General features: G+C 65.8%; 1 protein-coding gene across 10 annotated transcripts in view; it reads right to left on the reverse strand.

Moving 5' to 3' along the window:
- Positions 1 to 17,654, reverse strand: part of RAP1GAP (RAP1 GTPase activating protein) — a 135,837-nt gene that overhangs the window by 6,752 nt on the left and 111,431 nt on the right. For 6 of the 10 annotated variants that reach the window (XR_011315491.1, XR_011315490.1, XM_069741644.1 and 3 more), the window contains 8 exons: positions 13,649 to 13,749; positions 13,444 to 13,573; positions 13,171 to 13,326; positions 12,484 to 12,555; positions 12,324 to 12,410; positions 10,664 to 10,801; positions 9,432 to 9,560; positions 6,429 to 6,506 (listed from right to left, as the gene is read on the reverse strand). Coding sequence is in view for 6 of the 10 variants with exons in the window: in XM_069741644.1 (XP_069597745.1) it covers positions 6,429 to 6,506; positions 9,432 to 9,560; positions 10,664 to 10,801; positions 12,324 to 12,410; positions 12,484 to 12,555; positions 13,171 to 13,326; positions 13,444 to 13,573; positions 13,649 to 13,749 (891 nt within the window). In the remaining 4 variants the exon portion in view is untranslated. The remainder of the gene's footprint in view (positions 1 to 6,428; positions 6,507 to 9,431; positions 9,561 to 10,663; positions 10,802 to 12,323; positions 12,411 to 12,483; positions 12,556 to 13,170; positions 13,327 to 13,443; positions 13,574 to 13,648; positions 13,750 to 17,654) is intronic. The other 4 variants (XR_011315489.1, XR_011315492.1, XM_069741646.1 and 1 more) reach the window with 1 other exon arrangement.

Consider the following 17,654-nt stretch of genomic DNA (forward strand, 5'->3'; position numbering starts at 1 on the left):
CATTGCATTGTAGCAGTGGAGGGGAAACTAAGATAAGCCCCCTTGCACATGTGATAGCCGTCTGTTGGCCTAAAGTCATATATATGTGTATATCTACTATATAATTGTCTAAGGGTCACGTCTGTCTGTCTTTCTGTCACGGATATTCATTGGTCGCAGCCTCTGTCTGTAACGGAAATCCCAATTCGCTTATTGGTCACAGCAAAACAGCCACAACCAATCAGCGACGGGCACGGTCTGGCGGAAGAATGGCCGCTCCTTCCTCCCCGCAGCCAGTGCCCGCTCCATACTCCCCTCCAGTCAGCGCTCACACAGGGTTAATGGCTGCGCTAATAGACCGCGTTATGCCGCGGGTAACTCACTCCGTTAACGCAGCTATTAACCCTGTGTGACCAACTTTTTACTATTGATGCTGCCCATGCAGCATCAATAGTAAAAAGATCTAATGTTAAAAATAATAAAAAAAAAATACTCACAGTCCGTTGGCCCCTCGGATCCAGAACAGGCCTTTCCCGCTCCTCGCGACGCTCTGGTGACCGGTCCATGCATTGCGATCTCGCAAGATGATGAAGTAGCGGTCTCGCGAGACCGCTACGTCATCATCTCGTGAGACTGCAATGCACTCTTGGGACCGGAGCATCGGTAAACGCTTCGCCTGGATCCGGGGGCCAACGGAAGGTGAGTATATAACTATTTTTTATTTTAATTCTTTTTTTTTTTTTTTAACAGGGATATGGTGCCCACATTGCTATATACTACGTGGGCTGTTATATACTACGTGGGCTGTTATATACTATGTGGGCTGTGCTATATACTACATGGGCTGTGCTATATACTACGTGGGCTGTGTAATATACTACGTGGGCTGTGCTATATACTACATGGGCTGTGTAATATACTACGTGGCTGTGTTATACAATACGTGGGCTGTTATATGCTTCGTGGGCTGTTATATGCTACGTGGGCTGTTATAAACTACATGGCTGTGTTATATGCTATGTAGGCTGTTATATACTACCTCGCTGTGCTATATACTACGTGGCTGTGCTATTTCCTCCGTGGGCTGTGCTTTATACTATGTGGCTGTGCTATATACTATGTGGCTGTGCTATATACTACATGGCTGTGCTATATACTATGTGGCCGGCCACGAACAGTCAGCGACAGGCGCAGTCCGGCTGCGAATTGGCGATTTGAACCACGCTTCGCTAATTGGTCGCACCCGGCTGGGTTGGGCTGAATTCTTCTCCCTTGACCTCATTACTTCCTAGCGGGAGGTCCAAACGGGACAACTAACGTCTCAACGGGTCCGTTTGGGCTGGACCGACACACAGAGTCTAAACTTGGGTCGGCAAAGAGGTTCTGGAGAGCCGGTCTCGATAGCTCGGTATATGGGACAGCTAGAGAGATATGAGAGATGGGTGCGTGCAGGAGGCTCCCAGGGTTCTGGTGGTATAATGGACATAACCCTAAGAGCATAGTACTCTCATAATTCATCTCTAGGTGTCGGTACCAGGGTCCAGTGTTTACCCTTGAGGAGGTCAGAGAAGAGTCTGTGAGGGAGGAGAGAGGAAGAAGATGAGTCAGAGAGAGGAGGAGAAAGAGAAGAGTCTGGGATCTAGGATGGGTCATATCTTCCTAGCGGGAGGTCCAAACGGGACGACTGACGTCTCAACAGGTCCGTTTGGGCTGGACCGATATGAAGAGTCCAAACTTGGGTCGGCAAAGAGGTTCTGGAGGGCCGGTCTCGATCGCTCGTTATCCGGGACAGCTGGAGAGATATGAGACGCAGGGGGCTCCCATGGTTCTGGTGGTATATTGGACTTCACCCTGAGCTGCACGGTGCTCTCATAATTCACCCCAGGTGTCGGTGACGCTCGGTCTGGAGTTTTCCCCTGATGCAAGCGGAGTTGTACAAAAGACAGCAGGGGGTCTCAGCTCTGCTCCTCCCTGTGGCCTCTAGTCACTGGCCAAGTGGCAAAGATCTGAGCTTTTGGGGATTGTGTACTTATCCCAAGGGTGGGGGCCACTTCAGGCGCGGGGGGGGGAGATCTCTGGATAATCCATAGGGCCTGAACTCATAAATCCAAAATGGAGTCGTCCCCCCTCCCCCACACCTCAGCCACGCCCCCCATCCCCAGCACTGCGCCTCGTCCCCTCCCCCACACCTCAGCCACGTTCCCCCATCCCCCGCACTGCGCCTCGTCCCCTCCCCCACACCTCAGCCACGCCCCCCATCCCCAGCACTGCGCCTCGTCCCCTCCCCCACACCTCAGCCACGTTCCCCCATCCCCCGCACTGCGGCCTCGTCCCCTCCCCCACACCTCAGCCACGTTCCCCCATCCCCCGCACTGCGCCTCGTCCCCTCCCCCACACCTCAGCCACGCCCCCCATCCCCAGCACTGCGCCTCGTCCCCTCCCCCACACCTCAGCCACGTTCCCCCATCCCCCGCACTGCGACCTCGTCCCCTCCCCCACACCTCAGCCACGTTCCCCCCCATCCCCCGCACTGCGGCCTCGTCCCCTCCCCCACACCTCAAGCCACGTTCCCCCCATCCCCCGCACTGCGGCCTCGTCCCCTCCCCCACACCTCAGCCACGTTCCCCCCATCCCCCGCACTGCGGCCTCGTCCCCTCCCCCACACCTCAGCCACGCCCCCCAGCCCCCGCACTGCGACCTCGTCCCCTCCCCCACACCTCAGCCACGTTCCCCCCCATCCCCCGCACTGCGGCCTCGTCCCCTCCCCCACACCTCAAGCCACGTTCCCCCCATCCCCCGCACTGCGGCCTCGTCCCCTCCCCCACACCTCAAGCCACGTTCCCCCCCATCCCCCGCACTGCGGCCTCGTCCCCTCCCCCACACCTCAGCCACGTTCCCCCTATCCCCCGCACTGCGGCCTCGTCCCCTCCCCCACACCTCAAGCCACGTTCCCCCCATCCCCCGCACTGCGGCCTCGTCCCCTCCCCCACACCTCAAGCCACGTTCCCCCCATCCCCCGCACTGCGGCCTCGTCCCCTCCCCCACACCTCAGCCACGCCCCCCAGCCCCCGCACTGCGACCTCGTCCCCTCCCCCACACCTCAGCCACGTTCCCCCCCCATCCCCCGCACTGCGGCCTCGTCCCCTCCCCCACACCTCAAGCCACGTTCCCCCCATCCCCCGCACTGCGGCCTCGTCCCCTCCCCCACACCTCAGCCACGCCCCCCAGCCCCGCCACTGCGGCCTCGTCCCCTCCCCCACACCTCAAGCCACGTTCCCCCCATCCCCCGCACTGCGGCCTCGTCCCCTCCCCCACACCTCAGCCACGTTCCCCCTATCCCCCGCACTGCGGCCTCGTCCCCTCCCCCACACCTCAAGCCACGTTCCCCCCATCCCCCGCACTGCGGCCTCGTCCTCTCCCCCACACCTCAAGCCACGTTCCCCCTATCCCCAGCACTGCGGCCTCGTCCCCTCCCCCACACCTCAGCCACGTTCCCCCCCATCCCCCGCACTGCGGCCTCGTCCTCTCCCCCATACCTCAAGCCACGTTCCCCCCATCCCCCGCACTGCGGCCTCGTCCCCCCTCCCCCACACCTCAGCCACGCCCCCAGCCCCCGCACTGCGGCCTCGTCCCCTCCCCCACACCTCAAGCCACGTTCCCCCCATCCCCCGCACTGCGGCCTCGTCCCCTCCCCCACACCTCAGCCACGTTCCCCCTATCCCCCGCACTGCGGCCTCGTCCCCTCCCCCACACCTCAAGCCACGTTCCCCCCATCCCCCGCACTGCGGCCTCGTCCTCTCCCCCACACCTCAAGCCACGTTCCCCCTATCCCCAGCACTGCGGCCTCGTCCCCTCCCCCACACCTCAGCCACGTTCCCCCCCATCCCCCGCACTGCGGCCTCGTCCTCTCCCCCATACCTCAAGCCACGTTCCCCCCATCCCCCGCACTGCGGCCTCGTCCCCCCTCCCCCACACCTCAGCCACGTTCCCCCATCCCCCGCACTGCGCCTCGTCCCCTCCCCCACACCTCAGCCACGCCCCCCATCCCCAGCACTGCGCCTCGTCCCCTCCCCCACACCTCAGCCACGTTCCCCCATCCCCCGCACTGCGACCTCGTCCCCTCCCCCACACCTCAGCCACGTTCCCCCCCATCCCCCGCACTGCGGCCTCGTCCCCTCCCCCACACCTCAAGCCACGTTCCCCCCATCCCCCGCACTGCGGCCTCGTCCCCTCCCCCACACCTCAGCCACGTTCCCCCCATCCCCCGCACTGCGGCCTCGTCCCCTCCCCCACACCTCAGCCACGCCCCCCAGCCCCCGCACTGCGACCTCGTCCCCTCCCCCACACCTCAGCCACGTTCCCCCCCATCCCCCGCACTGCGGCCTCGTCCCCTCCCCCACACCTCAAGCCACGTTCCCCCCATCCCCCGCACTGCGGCCTCGTCCCCTCCCCCACACCTCAAGCCACGTTCCCCCCATCCCCCGCACTGCGGCCTCGTCCCCTCCCCCACACCTCAAGCCACGTTCCCCCCATCCCCCGCACTGCGGCCTCGTCCCCTCCCCCACACCTCAGCCACGCCCCCCAGCCCCCGCACTGCGACCTCGTCCCCTCCCCCACACCTCAGCCACGTTCCCCCCCATCCCCCGCACTGCGGCCTCGTCCCCTCCCCCACACCTCAAGCCACGTTCCCCCCATCCCCCGCACTGCGGCCTCGTCCCCTCCCCCACACCTCAGCCACGCCCCCCAGCCCCGCCACTGCGGCCTCGTCCCCTCCCCCACACCTCAAGCCACGTTCCCCCCATCCCCCGCACTGCGGCCTCGTCCCCTCCCCCACACCTCAGCCACGTTCCCCCTATCCCCCGCACTGCGGCCTCGTCCCCTCCCCCACACCTCAAGCCACGTTCCCCCCATCCCCCGCACTGCGGCCTCGTCCTCTCCCCCACACCTCAAGCCACGTTCCCCCTATCCCCAGCACTGCGGCCTCGTCCCCTCCCCCACACCTCAGCCACGTTCCCCCCCATCCCCCGCACTGCGGCCTCGTCCTCTCCCCCATACCTCAAGCCACGTTCCCCCCATCCCCCGCACTGCGGCCTCGTCCCCCCTCCCCCACACCTCAGCCACGCCCCCCAGCCCCCGCACTGCGGCCTCGTCCCCTCCCCCACACCTCAAGCCACGTCCCCCCATCCCCCGCACTGCGGCCTCGTCCCCTCCCCCACACCTCAAGCCACGTTCCCCCATCCCCCGCACTGCGGCCTCGTCCCCTCCCCCACCCCTCAGCCACGCCCCCATCCCCCGCACTGCGGCCTCGTCCCCTCCCCCACACCTCAGCCACGTTCCCTCCCCCACACCTCAGCCACGTTCCCCCCCATCCCCCGCACTGCAGCCATGTCTTCCTCCATCCCCCGCACTGCGGCCTAGTCCTCTCCCCCACACCTCAAGCCACGTTCCCCCTATCCCCCGCACTGCGGCCTCGTCCCCTCCCCCACACCTCAGCCACGTTCCCCCTATCCCCCGCACTGCGGCCTCGTCCCCTCCCCCACACCTCAGCCACGTTCCCCTCCATCCCCCGCACTGCGGCCTCGTCCCCTCCCCCACACCTCAAGCCACGTTCCCCCTATCCCCAGCACTGCGGCCTCGTCCCCTCCCCCACACCTCAGCCACGTTCCCCCCCATCCCCCGCACTGTGGCCTCGTCCCCTCCCCCATACCTCAAGCCACGTTCCCCCCATCCCCCGCACTGCGGCCTCGTCCCCCCTCCCCCACACCTCAGCCACGTCCCCCAGCCTCGTCCCCTCCCCCACACCTCAAGCCACGTCCCCCCATCCCCCGCACTGCGGCCTGGTCCCCTCCCCCACACCTCAAGCCACGTTCCCCCCATCCCCCGCACTGCGGCCTCGTCCCCTCCCCCACCCCTCAGCCACGCCCCCATCCCCCGCACTGCGGCCTCGTCCCCTCCCCCACCCCTCAGCCACGCCCCCATCCCCCGCACTGCGGCCTCGTCCCCTCCCCCACACCTCAGCCATGTTCCCTCCCCCACACCTCAGCCACGTTCCCCCCCATCCCCCGCACTGCAGCCATGTCTTCCTCCATCCCCCGCACTGTGGCCATGTCTTCCTCCATCCCCCGCACTGCCCCTTCCACGTCCCAGCCCGCAGGCTCAGCTGCAGCTGCGTTACAATGTATTAGTGCAGTGATCACAGCCGCACTGGTACACTGTAACTACCCCACAGCTGTGTGCAGGACATGCGCCGCTTCTTCACGGACAGCGCCGGCCATGGGCGATGACGCCCGTCACACAGGCAAACAGCTAGACATGCACGTTACGCTATCAGGAGGATGCCTGATACTTGTGGTGCCGCCGGTCCATGATGTCTGCCGGCTCCGCACAGCGCACATGCCATCACACCACGAGCTCCCGTGACCCCGCGCTCAGACGGAGCCATTATCCACCTCTTCTATGGTTCCTATGCCTATGGCACTTCCGCGGCGTCCATGCCGGCCCGGCGCTCTCCCTGGCACAAGCAATGACTATGGAGCAGAGAGACATGGAGGCGGCGAGGAAGAGACGGCACAGCGGGAAAAGGAGACAGCAACGTGCAGGAGACACAGACATGGAGGCGGTGAGGAAGAGACGGCACAGCGGGAAAAGAGGCAGCAACGTGCAGGAGACACAGACATGGAGGCAGCGAGGAAGAGACGGCACAGCGGGAAGAGAGGCAGCAACGTGCAGGAGACACAGACATGGAGGCAGCGAGGAAGAGACGGCACAGCGGGAAAAGGAGGCAGCAACGTGCAGGAGACACAGAGACATGGAGGCGGTGAGGAAGAGACGGCACAGCGGGAAGAGAGGCAGCAACGTGCAGGAGACACAGAGACATGGAGGCGGTGAGGAAGAGACGGCACAGCGGGAAAAGGAGGCACAAAGACGGAGAAAGATGGCGGGTCAGGAAAAGAGGGAGAGAGAAAAAGAGAACGTCAGTCACAGACCTCCACCTGCAGGGAGCAGACCCTCCACCAGCCCGCCAACCCGGGGGTCCTACTCCTCACAGACCTCCTCCTGCAGGGAGCAGATCCTCCATGCCCTCCACCAGCCCGCCATCCCGGGGGTCCCGCTCCTCACAGACCTCCACCTGCAGGGGGCAGACCCTCCACCAGCCCGCCATCCCGGGGGTCCCGCTCCTCACAGACCTCCACCTGCAGGGGGCAGACCCTCCACCAGCCCGCCGACCCAGGGGTCCTACTCCTCACAGACCTCCTCCTGCAGGGGGCAGACCCTCCATGCCCTCCACCAGCCAGCCGTTCCGGGGGTCCTACTCCTCACAGACCTCCACCTGCAGGGGGCAGACCCTCCACCAGCCCGCCGTCCCGGGGGTCCCGCTCCTCACAGACCTCCACCTGCAGGGGGCCAGACCTTCCACCAGCCCGCAGTCTCGGGGGTCCAGCTCCTCACAGACCTCCTCCTGTAGGGGGCAGACCCTCCACCAGCCAGCCATCCCGGGGGTCCTGCTCCTCACAGACCTCCTCCTGCAGAGGCAGACCGTCCACCCAGCCGTCCCGGGGGTCCTACTCCTCACAGACCTCCACCTGCAGGGGGCAGACCCTCCACCAGCTCGCCGTCCCGGGGGTCCTGCTCCTCACAGACCTCCACCTGCAGGGGGCAGACCCTCCACCCAGCCGTCCCGGGGGTCCTACTCCTCACAGACCTCCACCTGCAGGGGGCAGACCCTCCACCAGCTCGCCGTCCCGGGGGTCCTGCTCCTCACAGACCTCCACCTGCAGGGGGCAGACCCTCCACCAGCCCGCCGACCCGGGGGTCCTACTCCTCACAGACCTCCTCCTGCAGGGGGCAGACCCTCCACCAGCCCGCCGTCCCGGGGGTCCTGCTCCTCACAGACCTCCACCTGCAGGGGGCAGACCCTCCACCAGCCCGCCGACCCGGGGGTCCTACTCCTCACAGACCTCCTCCTGCAGGGGGCAGACCCTCCACCAGCCCGCCGTCCCGGGGGTCCTGCTCCTCACAGACCTCCACCTGCAGGGGGCAGACCCTCCACCCAGCCGTCCCGGGGGTCCTACTCCTCACAGACCTCCTCCTGCAGGGGGCAGACCCTCCACCAGCCCGCCGTCTCAGGGGTCCCGCTCCTCACAGACCTCCACCTGCAGGGGGCAGACCCTCCACCAGCCCGCCGACCCGGGGGTCCTACTCCTCACAGACCTCCTCCTGCAAGGGGCAGACCCTCCACCAGCCTGCCGTCCCGGGGGTCCTACTCCTCACAGACCTCCACCTGCAGGGAGCAGACCCTCCACCAGCCCGCCGTCCCGGGGGTCCCGCTCCTCACAGACCTCCACCTGCAGGGGGCAGACCCTCCACCAGCCCGCCGTCCCGGGGGTCCTCACAGACCTCCACCTACAGGGGGCAGACCCTCCACCAGCCCGCCGACCCGGGGGTCCTACTCCTCACAGACCTCCTCCTGCAAGGGGCAGACCCTCCACCAGCCTGCCGACCCGGGGGTCCTACTCCTCACAGACCACCTGCAGGGGGCAGACCCTCCACCAGCCCGCCGTCCCGGGGGTCCTACTCCTCACAGACCTCCACCTGCAGGGGGCAGACCCTCCACCAGCCCGCCGTCCCGGGGGTCCCGCTCCTCACAGACCTCCACCTGCAGGGAGCAGACCCTTCATGCCCTCCACCAGCCAGCCGTTCCGGGGGTCCTACTCCTCACAGACCTCCACCTGCAGGGGGCAGACCCTCCACCAGCCCGCCATCCCGGGGGTCCCGCTCCTCACAGACCTCCTCCTGCAGGGAGCAGATCCTCCATGCCCTCCACCAGCCCGCCGTCCCGGGGGTCCTGCTCCTCACAGACCTCCACCTGCAGGGGGCAGACCCTCCACCAGCCCGCCGTCCCGGGGGTCCTACTCCTCACAGACCTCCACCTGCAGGGAGCAGACCCTCCACCAGCCCGCCGTCCCGGGGGTCCCGCTCCTCACAGACCTCCACCTGCAGGGGGCAGACCCTCCATCAGCCCGCCGTCCCGGGGGTCCCGATCCTCACTGGCCTCTGATCAGGACCCACCTCAGGTCTCTACACAGAGACCTATCTGCCCGGACCCCAAATCTATAACCATCCGCTAGAACGGTCTGTGCCCAAACTGCTGATCCTGGAGGAGGACAGAGAAGAGGCTGAGAGAGAGGAGGAGGACAGAAGAGTGAGGGAGGAGAGAGGATGAGGACAGAGAAGAGTCTGGGAAGGAGGAAAGTGGAGGGGGACAGAGAAGAGTCTGTGAGGGAGGACTCTGGCCCTGTGAATCTGAGGAGTGTGATTTTCTTGGGGGTCCTGCGGCTTCTTCTGCCGTCAGTGATCAGATCTTACACAACCTATTTATTGATAATGGCTTTCCTCCTTTATCTCCAGAATGCGTTCCCGCCCTGGTCTACATGTATACAGGGGGCACTTACTATTCCGGGGGGCTTTGGATTATCCTGGTTATGGCCGAAGCTGCCGCTGTGGCTGGTGGACACTGTGTGCTGCTTCTTATTGCTGAGCCCCATGGCATCCATGGATTGACTGCGGCTCCTGATTACTCTCTGCAAAGAGAGAAGACTGACATCTTGTGTGCAGAAGTGACCTGATCGAGGAGGGCGGCTGGACAGGGGGGCCGCGCAGACGTCCCAGCAGATGGGGAGGGTGGCTGGACAGGGGGGCCGCGCAGATGTCCCAGCAGATGGGGAGGGCGGCTGGACAGGGGGGCCGCGCAGACGTCCCAGCAGATGGGGAGGGCGGGTGGACAGGGGGGCCGCGCAGACGTCCCAGCAGATCGGGAGGGCGGGTGGACAGGGGGCCGCGCAGACGTCCCAACAGATGGGGAGGGTGGCTGGACAGGGGGGCCGCGCAGACGTCCCAGCAGATCGGGAGGGCGGCTGGACAGGGGCCCGCGCAGACGTCCCAGCAGATGGGGAGGGCGGGTGGACAGGGGGGCCGCGCAGACGTCCCAGCAGATGGGGAGGGCGGGTGGACAGGGGGGCCGCGCAGACGTCCCAGCAGATCGGGAGGGCGGCTGGACAGGGGCCCGCGCAGACGTCCCAGCAGATGGGGAGGGCGGGTGGACAGGGGGGCCGCGCAGACGTCCCAGCAGATCGGGAGGGCGGGTGGACAGGGGGCCGCGCAGACGTCCCAACAGATGGGGAGGGTGGCTGGACAGGGGGGCCGCGCAGATGTCCCAGCAGATGGGGAGGGCGGCTGGACAGGGGGGCCGCGCAGACGTCCCAGCAGATCGGGAGGGCGGCTGGACAGGGGGGCCGCGCAGACGTCCCAGCAGATGGGGAGGGCGGCTGGACAGGGGGCCGCGCAGACGTACAGAGACCTGAGCCCCCCAAATACTGAGGACAGATAGAGACCTGAGCCCCCCAAATACTGGGGACATATTCAGAGAGCTGAGCCCCCCAAATATGGAGAATAGACAGATACAGAGACCCGAGTTCCCCAAATACTAAGGACAGATACAGAGACCCGAGCCCCCCAAATACTGAGAATAGACAGATACAGAGACCCGAGTCCCCCAAATACTAAGGACAGATACAGAGACCCGAGTCCCCCAAATACTAAGGACAGATACAGAGACCTGAGCCCCCCCCCCCCCCAGATATGAGCTGCGCTGATACTGGGGACCCCCATGATATGTATATCTCACCTTAAAAGACTCAAAGAAGCCCCCTCCACTGCCGCCGTTCTCCATCTTGTCCTCATCCCCGCCGAGCCCCATCATGGACTGGCTGTTGATGTGCAGCTCCTCGTACAGCGTCTCCAGTAGCGCGGCGCGCGTCCGCTCCTGAGGGCGAGGAAAGGTAAGCCGCGGGGGGCATGGCAGCACACGCTCCTGGGGGGCAGCACACGCTCCTGGGGGGGGCAGCACACGCTCCTGGGGGGGGGCAGCACACGCTCCTGGGGGGGGCAGCACACGCTCCTGGGGGGGGCAGCACACGCTCCTGGGGGGGGGCAGCACACGCTCCTGGGGGAGCAGCACACGCTCCTGGGGGGGCAGCACACGCTCCTGGGGGGGGCAGCACACGCTCCTGGGGGGGGCAGCACACGCTCCTGGGGGGGGCAGCACACGCTCCTGGGGGGGGCAGCACACGCTCCTGGGGGGGGCAGCACACGCTCCTGGGGGGCAGCACACGCTCCTGGGGGGGGCAGCACACGCTCCTGGGGGGGGGCAGCACACGCTCCTGGGGGGCAGCACACGCTCCTGGGGGGGGCAGCACACGCTCCTGGGGGGGGCAGCACACGCTCCTGGGGGGGCAGCACACGCTCCTGGGGGGGGCAGCACACGCTCCTGGGGGGGGCAGCACACGCTCCTGGGGGGCAGCACACGCTCCTGGGGGGGGCAGCACACGCTCCTGGGGGGGGCAGCACACGCTCCTGGGGGAGCAGCACACGCTCCTGGGGGGGCAGCACACGCTCCTGGGGGGGCAGCACACGCTCCTGGGGGGGCAGCACACGCTCCTGGGGGGGGCAGCACACGCTCCTGGGGGGGCAGCACACGCTCCTGGGGGGGGCAGCACACGCTCCTGGGGGGGGCAGCACACGCTCCTGGGGGGGGCAGCACACGCTCCTGGGGGGGGCAGCACACGCTCCTGGGGGGGGGCAGCACACGCTCCTGGGGGGGGCAGCACACGCTCCTGGGGGGGGGGCAGCACACGCTCCTGGGGGGGGGCAGCACACGCTCCTGGGGGGAGGCAGCACACGCTACTGGGGGGGGCAGCACACGCTCCTGGGGGGGGCAGCACGCTCCTGGGGGGGGCAGCACACGCTCCTGGGGGGGCAGCACACGCTCCTGGGGGGGGGCAGCACACGCTCCTGGGGGGGGCAGCACACGCTCCTGGGGGGAGGCAGCACACGCTACTGGGGGGGAGGCAGCACACGCTACTGGGGGGGGGGCAGCACACGCTCCTGGGGGGGGGCAGCACGCTCCTGGGGGGGGGCAGCACACTCTTGGGGGGGGCAGCACACGCTCCTGGGGGGGCAGCACACTCCTGGGGGGGGGGCAGCACACTCCTGGGGGGGGGCAGCACACGCTCCTGGGGGGGCAGCACACTCCTGGGGGGTAGCACACGCTCCTGGGGGGGGCAGCACACGCTCCTGGGGGGGCAGCACACGCTCCTCGGGGGAGGCAGCACACGCTCCTCGGGGGGGGTAGCACACGCCCCTGGGGGGCAGCACACGCTCCTGGGGGGGGCAGCACACTCCTGGGGGGGGCAGCACACGCCCCTGGGGAAGGGCAGCACATGCTCCTGGGGGGGGGCAGCACACGCTCCTGGGGGGGCAGCACACTCCTGGGGGGTAGCACTCACCTCCAGTTTAGCAAATTTCTCGGCTTTGTAGCAGGCGTACTCCGCATTGATCAGTTTAGTCAGAAGGAATTCCTGAAAGTCAGAGCCCTGGGAAAAGACAGTCAGGTGTGAGCGCTGCTGGGGATTGTAGTTCACCAGGCAACCAGGATCTCCCACCTACCTTACGGAAAACAGCGGGGTCTGGAAGTGGTGGGCCGAAGAAAGGCACATCATCCCGGGCAGTGACCGAGACCTGAGAGGGGCCACACATTATATTACTACATGGCCGAGAACACAGGAGACGCTGCCGCGAAGGGGTCCGAAACGGGCAAGAGCACAGCGCGTCCCCCCATCACCGCCGGCCCGCAGCACACAGCCGAGCTCCAACACACGGACACGGAGCAGCCCCCCAAGATCAACGGCATAGGGTCCTTGGGCCCCCCAGGATCAGTGGCATCGGATCCGCGGCCCCCCAGGATCAGTGGCAGCGGGTCCGCGGGCCCCCAGGATCTGTGGCATAGAGTCCTTGGGCCCCCCAGGATCAGTCATCGGGTCCGCGTGCCCCCCAGGATCAGAGTCATTATGTCGGTGGGCCCCCAGGATCTGTGGCATCGGGTCCGCGGGCCCCCAGGATCTGTGGCATCGGGTCCGCGGGCCCCCCAGGATTAGTCATCGGGTCCGCGCGCCCCCAGGATCAGAGTCAGTGGGTTGGTGGGCCCCCAGAATCTGTGGCATCGGGTCTGCGGGCCCCCAGGATCAGAGTCATCAGGTCGGTGGGCCCCCAGGATCAGAGTCAGTGGGTCGGTGGGCCCCCAGGATCTGTGGCATCGGGTCCGAGTGCCCCCAGGATCAGTGGCATCGGGCCCACCTTGTATGCGGTGCTGTCGGTGCCCGCGTTCTCCGCCTGCACCACGATGTAGGCGTGCAGGAAGTTGGAGGCGATCATGTCGGGCACGAACGGCGTGTTCTCGTCCTGGAATACGATGGCCACGATGTCGTTCCCGATGTGTCGCTTACGCTGCAACTAAACAAATGAGAAGAATGAGACAGCGTGATGGGGGGCAGCAGCAGACCACCGGGGTCCACACTCCCATCATCTGTGCTTCTATGACCGCTCCTGGTGGGTGTCGGGTCACGGTACCTGCTGGGCATCGCCCTCGGTGTACGGCAGCTTGGTGGCCACGTGGAACATGATCTCCTTCCCTCGGAAGTTGCAGTAGACGGATTCTGTCCCCGTCTGTCCGTGAGTCACGTCCAGTCCTCCCCGGAATCTGCGACATCAGGCGTGGAGTCAGGGGACGGCCAACAAAAGAGAGACAGCGAGACCACCGCATCCCCAGGCTCACCCCCTAAAGTCCTGCAGGAGAACCCGCTCCCCCAGCAGCTCCAGGAACTCCACAAAGGCAGCGCCCTCCTGAGTGGTGCCGAACAGCTCCTCCTCGGTGGTCTGCAACAGGGGAGGGTTACTAGAGACCACCAGAGAGAGAGCAACATCCTCAAGAGAAAGAGACGCCCCCCGAGAAACAGAGCGACGCTCCCCCGAGAGACAGAGCGACGCTCCCCCCGAAGAAACAGAGCGACGCTCCCCCCGAAGAAACAGAGCGACGCTCCCCCCGAAAAACAGAGCGACGCCCCCGAAAAACAGAGCGACGCCCCCCGAGAAACAGAGCGACGCTCCCCCGAGAAAAAGAGCGACGCCCCCCGAGAAACAGAGTGACGCCCCCCCCCAAGAGACAGAGCGACGCCCCTCAGTAACAGAGCGACGCCCCCGAGAAACAGAGCGACGCCCCCCCCCAAGAGACAGAGCGACGCCCCTCAGAGTAACAGAGTGACGCTCCCCCCGAAAAACAGAGCGACTCTCCCCTGAGAAACAGAGCGACGACGCCCGAGAAACAGAGCGACGCCCCCGAGAAACAGAGCGACTCTCCCCTGAGAAACAGAGCGACGCTCCCCCCGAAGAAACAGAGCGACGCCCCCCCCAAAGAAACAGAGCAACGCTCCCCCCGAAGAAACAGAGCGACGCTCCCCCCGAAGAAACAGAGCAACGCTCCCCCCGAAAAACAGAGCGACGCTCCCCCCGAAAAACAGAGCGACGCCCCCCGAAAAACAGAGCGACGCCCCCCCCCCCGAGAAACAGAGCGACGCTCCCCCCGAAGAAACAGAGCGACGCCCCCCCCAAAGAAACAGAGCGACGCTCCCCCCGAAGAAACAGAGCGACGCTCCCCCCGAAGAAACAGAGCAACGCTCCCCCCGAAAAACAGAGCGACGCTCCCCCCGAAAAACAGAGCGACGCCCCCCGAAAAACAGAGCGACGCCCCCCCCCCCCGAGAAACAGAGCGGCGCTCCCCCGAGAAACAGAGCGACGCTCCCCCCGAAGAAACAGAGCGACGCTCCCCCCGAAGAAACAGAGCAACGCTCCCCCCGAAAAACAGAGCGACGCCCCCGAAAAACAGAACGACGCCCCCCGAGAAACAGAGCGACGCTCCCCCGAGAAAAAGAGCGACGCCCCCCGAGAAACAGAGTGACGCCCCCCCCCCAAGAGACAGAGCGACGCCCCTCAGAGTAACAGAGCGACGCCCCCGAGAAACAGAGCGACTCTCCCCTGAGAAACAGAGCGACGCCCCCCCCCAAGAGACAGAGCGACGCCCCTCAGAGTAACAGAGTGACGCTCCCCCCGAGAAACAGAGCGACGACGCCCGAGAAACAGAGCGACGCCCCCGAGAAACAGAGCGACGCCCCCGAGAAACAGAGCGACTCTCCCCTGAGAAACAGAGCGACGCTCCCCCGAAAAACAGAGCGACGCCCCCCCGAAAAACAGAGCGACGCTCCCCCGAGACACAGAGCGACGCCCCCCGAGAAACAGAGAGACGCTCCCCCCGAGAAACAGAGACGCTCCCCCCGAGAAACAGAGACGCTCCCCCCGAGAAACAGAGCGACGCCCCCGAGAAACAGAGCGACGCTCCCCAAGAAACAGGGCGACGCCCCCCGAGAAACAGAGCGACGCTCCCCCCGAAAAACAGAGCGACGCCCCCCGAGAAACAGAGCGACGCCCCCCGAGAAACAGAGCGACGCTCCCCCGAGAAACAGAGCGACGCCCCCGAAAAACAGAGAGACGCTCCCCCGAGAAACAGAGCGACGCCCCCCCAAGAAACAGAGCGACGCTCCCCCCGAAGAAACAGAGCGACGCTCCCCCCGAAAAACAGAGCGACGCTCCCCCCGAAAAACAGAGCGAAGCCCCCGAGAAACAGAGAGACGCTCCCCCGAGAAACAGAGCGACGCCCCCGAGAAAGAGAGCGACACGCCCCCAGAAGTAACAGAGCGACGCCCCCGAGAAACAGAGCGACGCTCCCCCCGAAGAAACAGAGCGACACGCCCCAAGAAGTAACAGAGCGACGCCCCCGAGAAACAGAGCGATGCCCCCCCCCCGAGAAACAGACCGACGCTCCCCCCGAAGAAACAGAGCGACGCTCCCCCCGAAGAAACAGAGCGACGCTCCCCCGAGAAACAGAGCGACGCTCCCCCCGAAGAAACAGAGCGACGCTCCCCCCGAAGAAACAGAGCGACGCTCCCCCCGAAAAACAGAGCGACGCCCCCGAGAAACAGAGAGACGCTCCCCCGAGAAACAGAGCGATGCCCCCGAGAAACAGAGCGACGCTCCCCCCGAAGAAACAGAGCGACGCCCCCCCCGAGAAACAGAGCGACGCTCCCCCCAAAGAAACAGAGCGATGCTCCCCCGAGAAACAGAGCGACGACGCCCGAGAAACAGAGCGACGGCCCCCCCAAAGAAACAGAGCGACGCTCCCCCGAGAAACAGAGCGACGACGCCCGAGAAACAGAGCGACGCTCCCCCGCGAAGAAACAGAGCGACGCTCCCCCCGAGAAACAGAGTGACGCTCCCCCCAAAAAACAGAGCGACGCCCCCGAGAAACAGAGAGACGCTCCCCCAAGAAACAGAGCGATGCCCCCGAGAAACAGAGCGACGCTCCCCTTGAAGAAACAGAGCGACGCCCCCCCGAGAAACAGAGCGACGCCCCCCCCCAAAGAAACAGAGCGACGCCCCCCCCCCCCAAGAAACAGCGACGCCCCCCCCCAAAGAAACAGAGCGACGCTCCCCCCGAGAAACAGAGAGACGCTCCCCCGAGAAACAGAGCGACGCCCCCCCCGAGAAACAGAGAGATGTTCCCCCGAGAAACAGAGCGACGCCCCCGAGAAACAGAGCGACACGCCCCCAGAAGTAACAGAGCGACGTCCCCGAGAAACAGAGCGACGCTCCCCCCGAAGAAACAGAGCGACACGCCCCCAGAAGTAACAGAGCGACGCCCCCGAGAAACAGAGCGACGCCCCCCCCGAGAAACAGAGCGACGCTCCCCCCGAAGAAACAGAGCGACGCTCCCCCCGAAGAAACAGAGCGACGCTCCCCCGAGAAACAGAGCGACACTCCCCCCGAAAAACAGAGCGACGCCCCCGAGAAAAAGAGAGACGCTCCCCCGAGAAACAGAGCGACGCCCCCGAGAAACAGAGCGACGCTCCCCCCGAGAAATAGAGCGACGCCCCCCCCGAGAAACAGAGCGACGCTCCCCCGAGAAACAGAGCGACGCTCCCCCGAGAAACAGGGCGACGCCCCCGAGAAACAGAGCAACGCCCCCCCCCAAAGAAACAGAGCGACGCTCCACGAGAAACAGAGCGACGCCCCCCCGAAAAACAGAGCGACGCCCCCGAGAAACAGAGCGACGCTCCCCCGAGAAACAGAGCGACGCTCCCCCCGAAAAACAGAGCGACGCCCCCGAGAAATAGAGAGACGCTCCCCCGAGAAACAGAGCGACGCCCCGGAGAAACAGAGCGACGCCCCCCCCCCCCCCCCGAGAAACAGAGCGACGCTCCCCCGAGAAACAGAGCGACGCTCCCCCGAGAAACAGGGCGACGCCCCCGAGAAACAGAGCAACGCCCCCCCTAAAGAAACAGAGCGACGCTCCCCGAGAAACAGAGCGACGCCCCCCCCCCGAGAAACAGAGCGACGCTCCCCCGAGAAACAGAGCGACGCTCCCCCGAGAAACAGAGCGACGCTCCCCCGAGAAACAGGGCGACGCCCCCGAGAAACAGAGCAACGCCCCCCCCAAAGAAACAGAGCGACGCTCCACGAGAAACAGAGCGACGCCCCCCCGAAAAACAGAGCGACGCCCCCGAGAAACAGAGAGACGCTCCCCCGAGAAACAGAGCGACGCTCCCCCCGAAAAACAGAGCGACGCCCCCGAGAAATAGAGAGACGCTCCCCCGAGAAACAGAGCGACGCCCCGGAGAAACAGAGCGACGCTCCCCCGAGAAACAGAGCGACGCTCCCCCCGAAGAAACAGA

This window comes from Ranitomeya imitator, chromosome 10, assembly GCF_032444005.1.
Source record: "Ranitomeya imitator isolate aRanImi1 chromosome 10, aRanImi1.pri, whole genome shotgun sequence".
Lineage (NCBI taxonomy): Eukaryota > Metazoa > Chordata > Amphibia > Anura > Dendrobatidae > Ranitomeya > Ranitomeya imitator.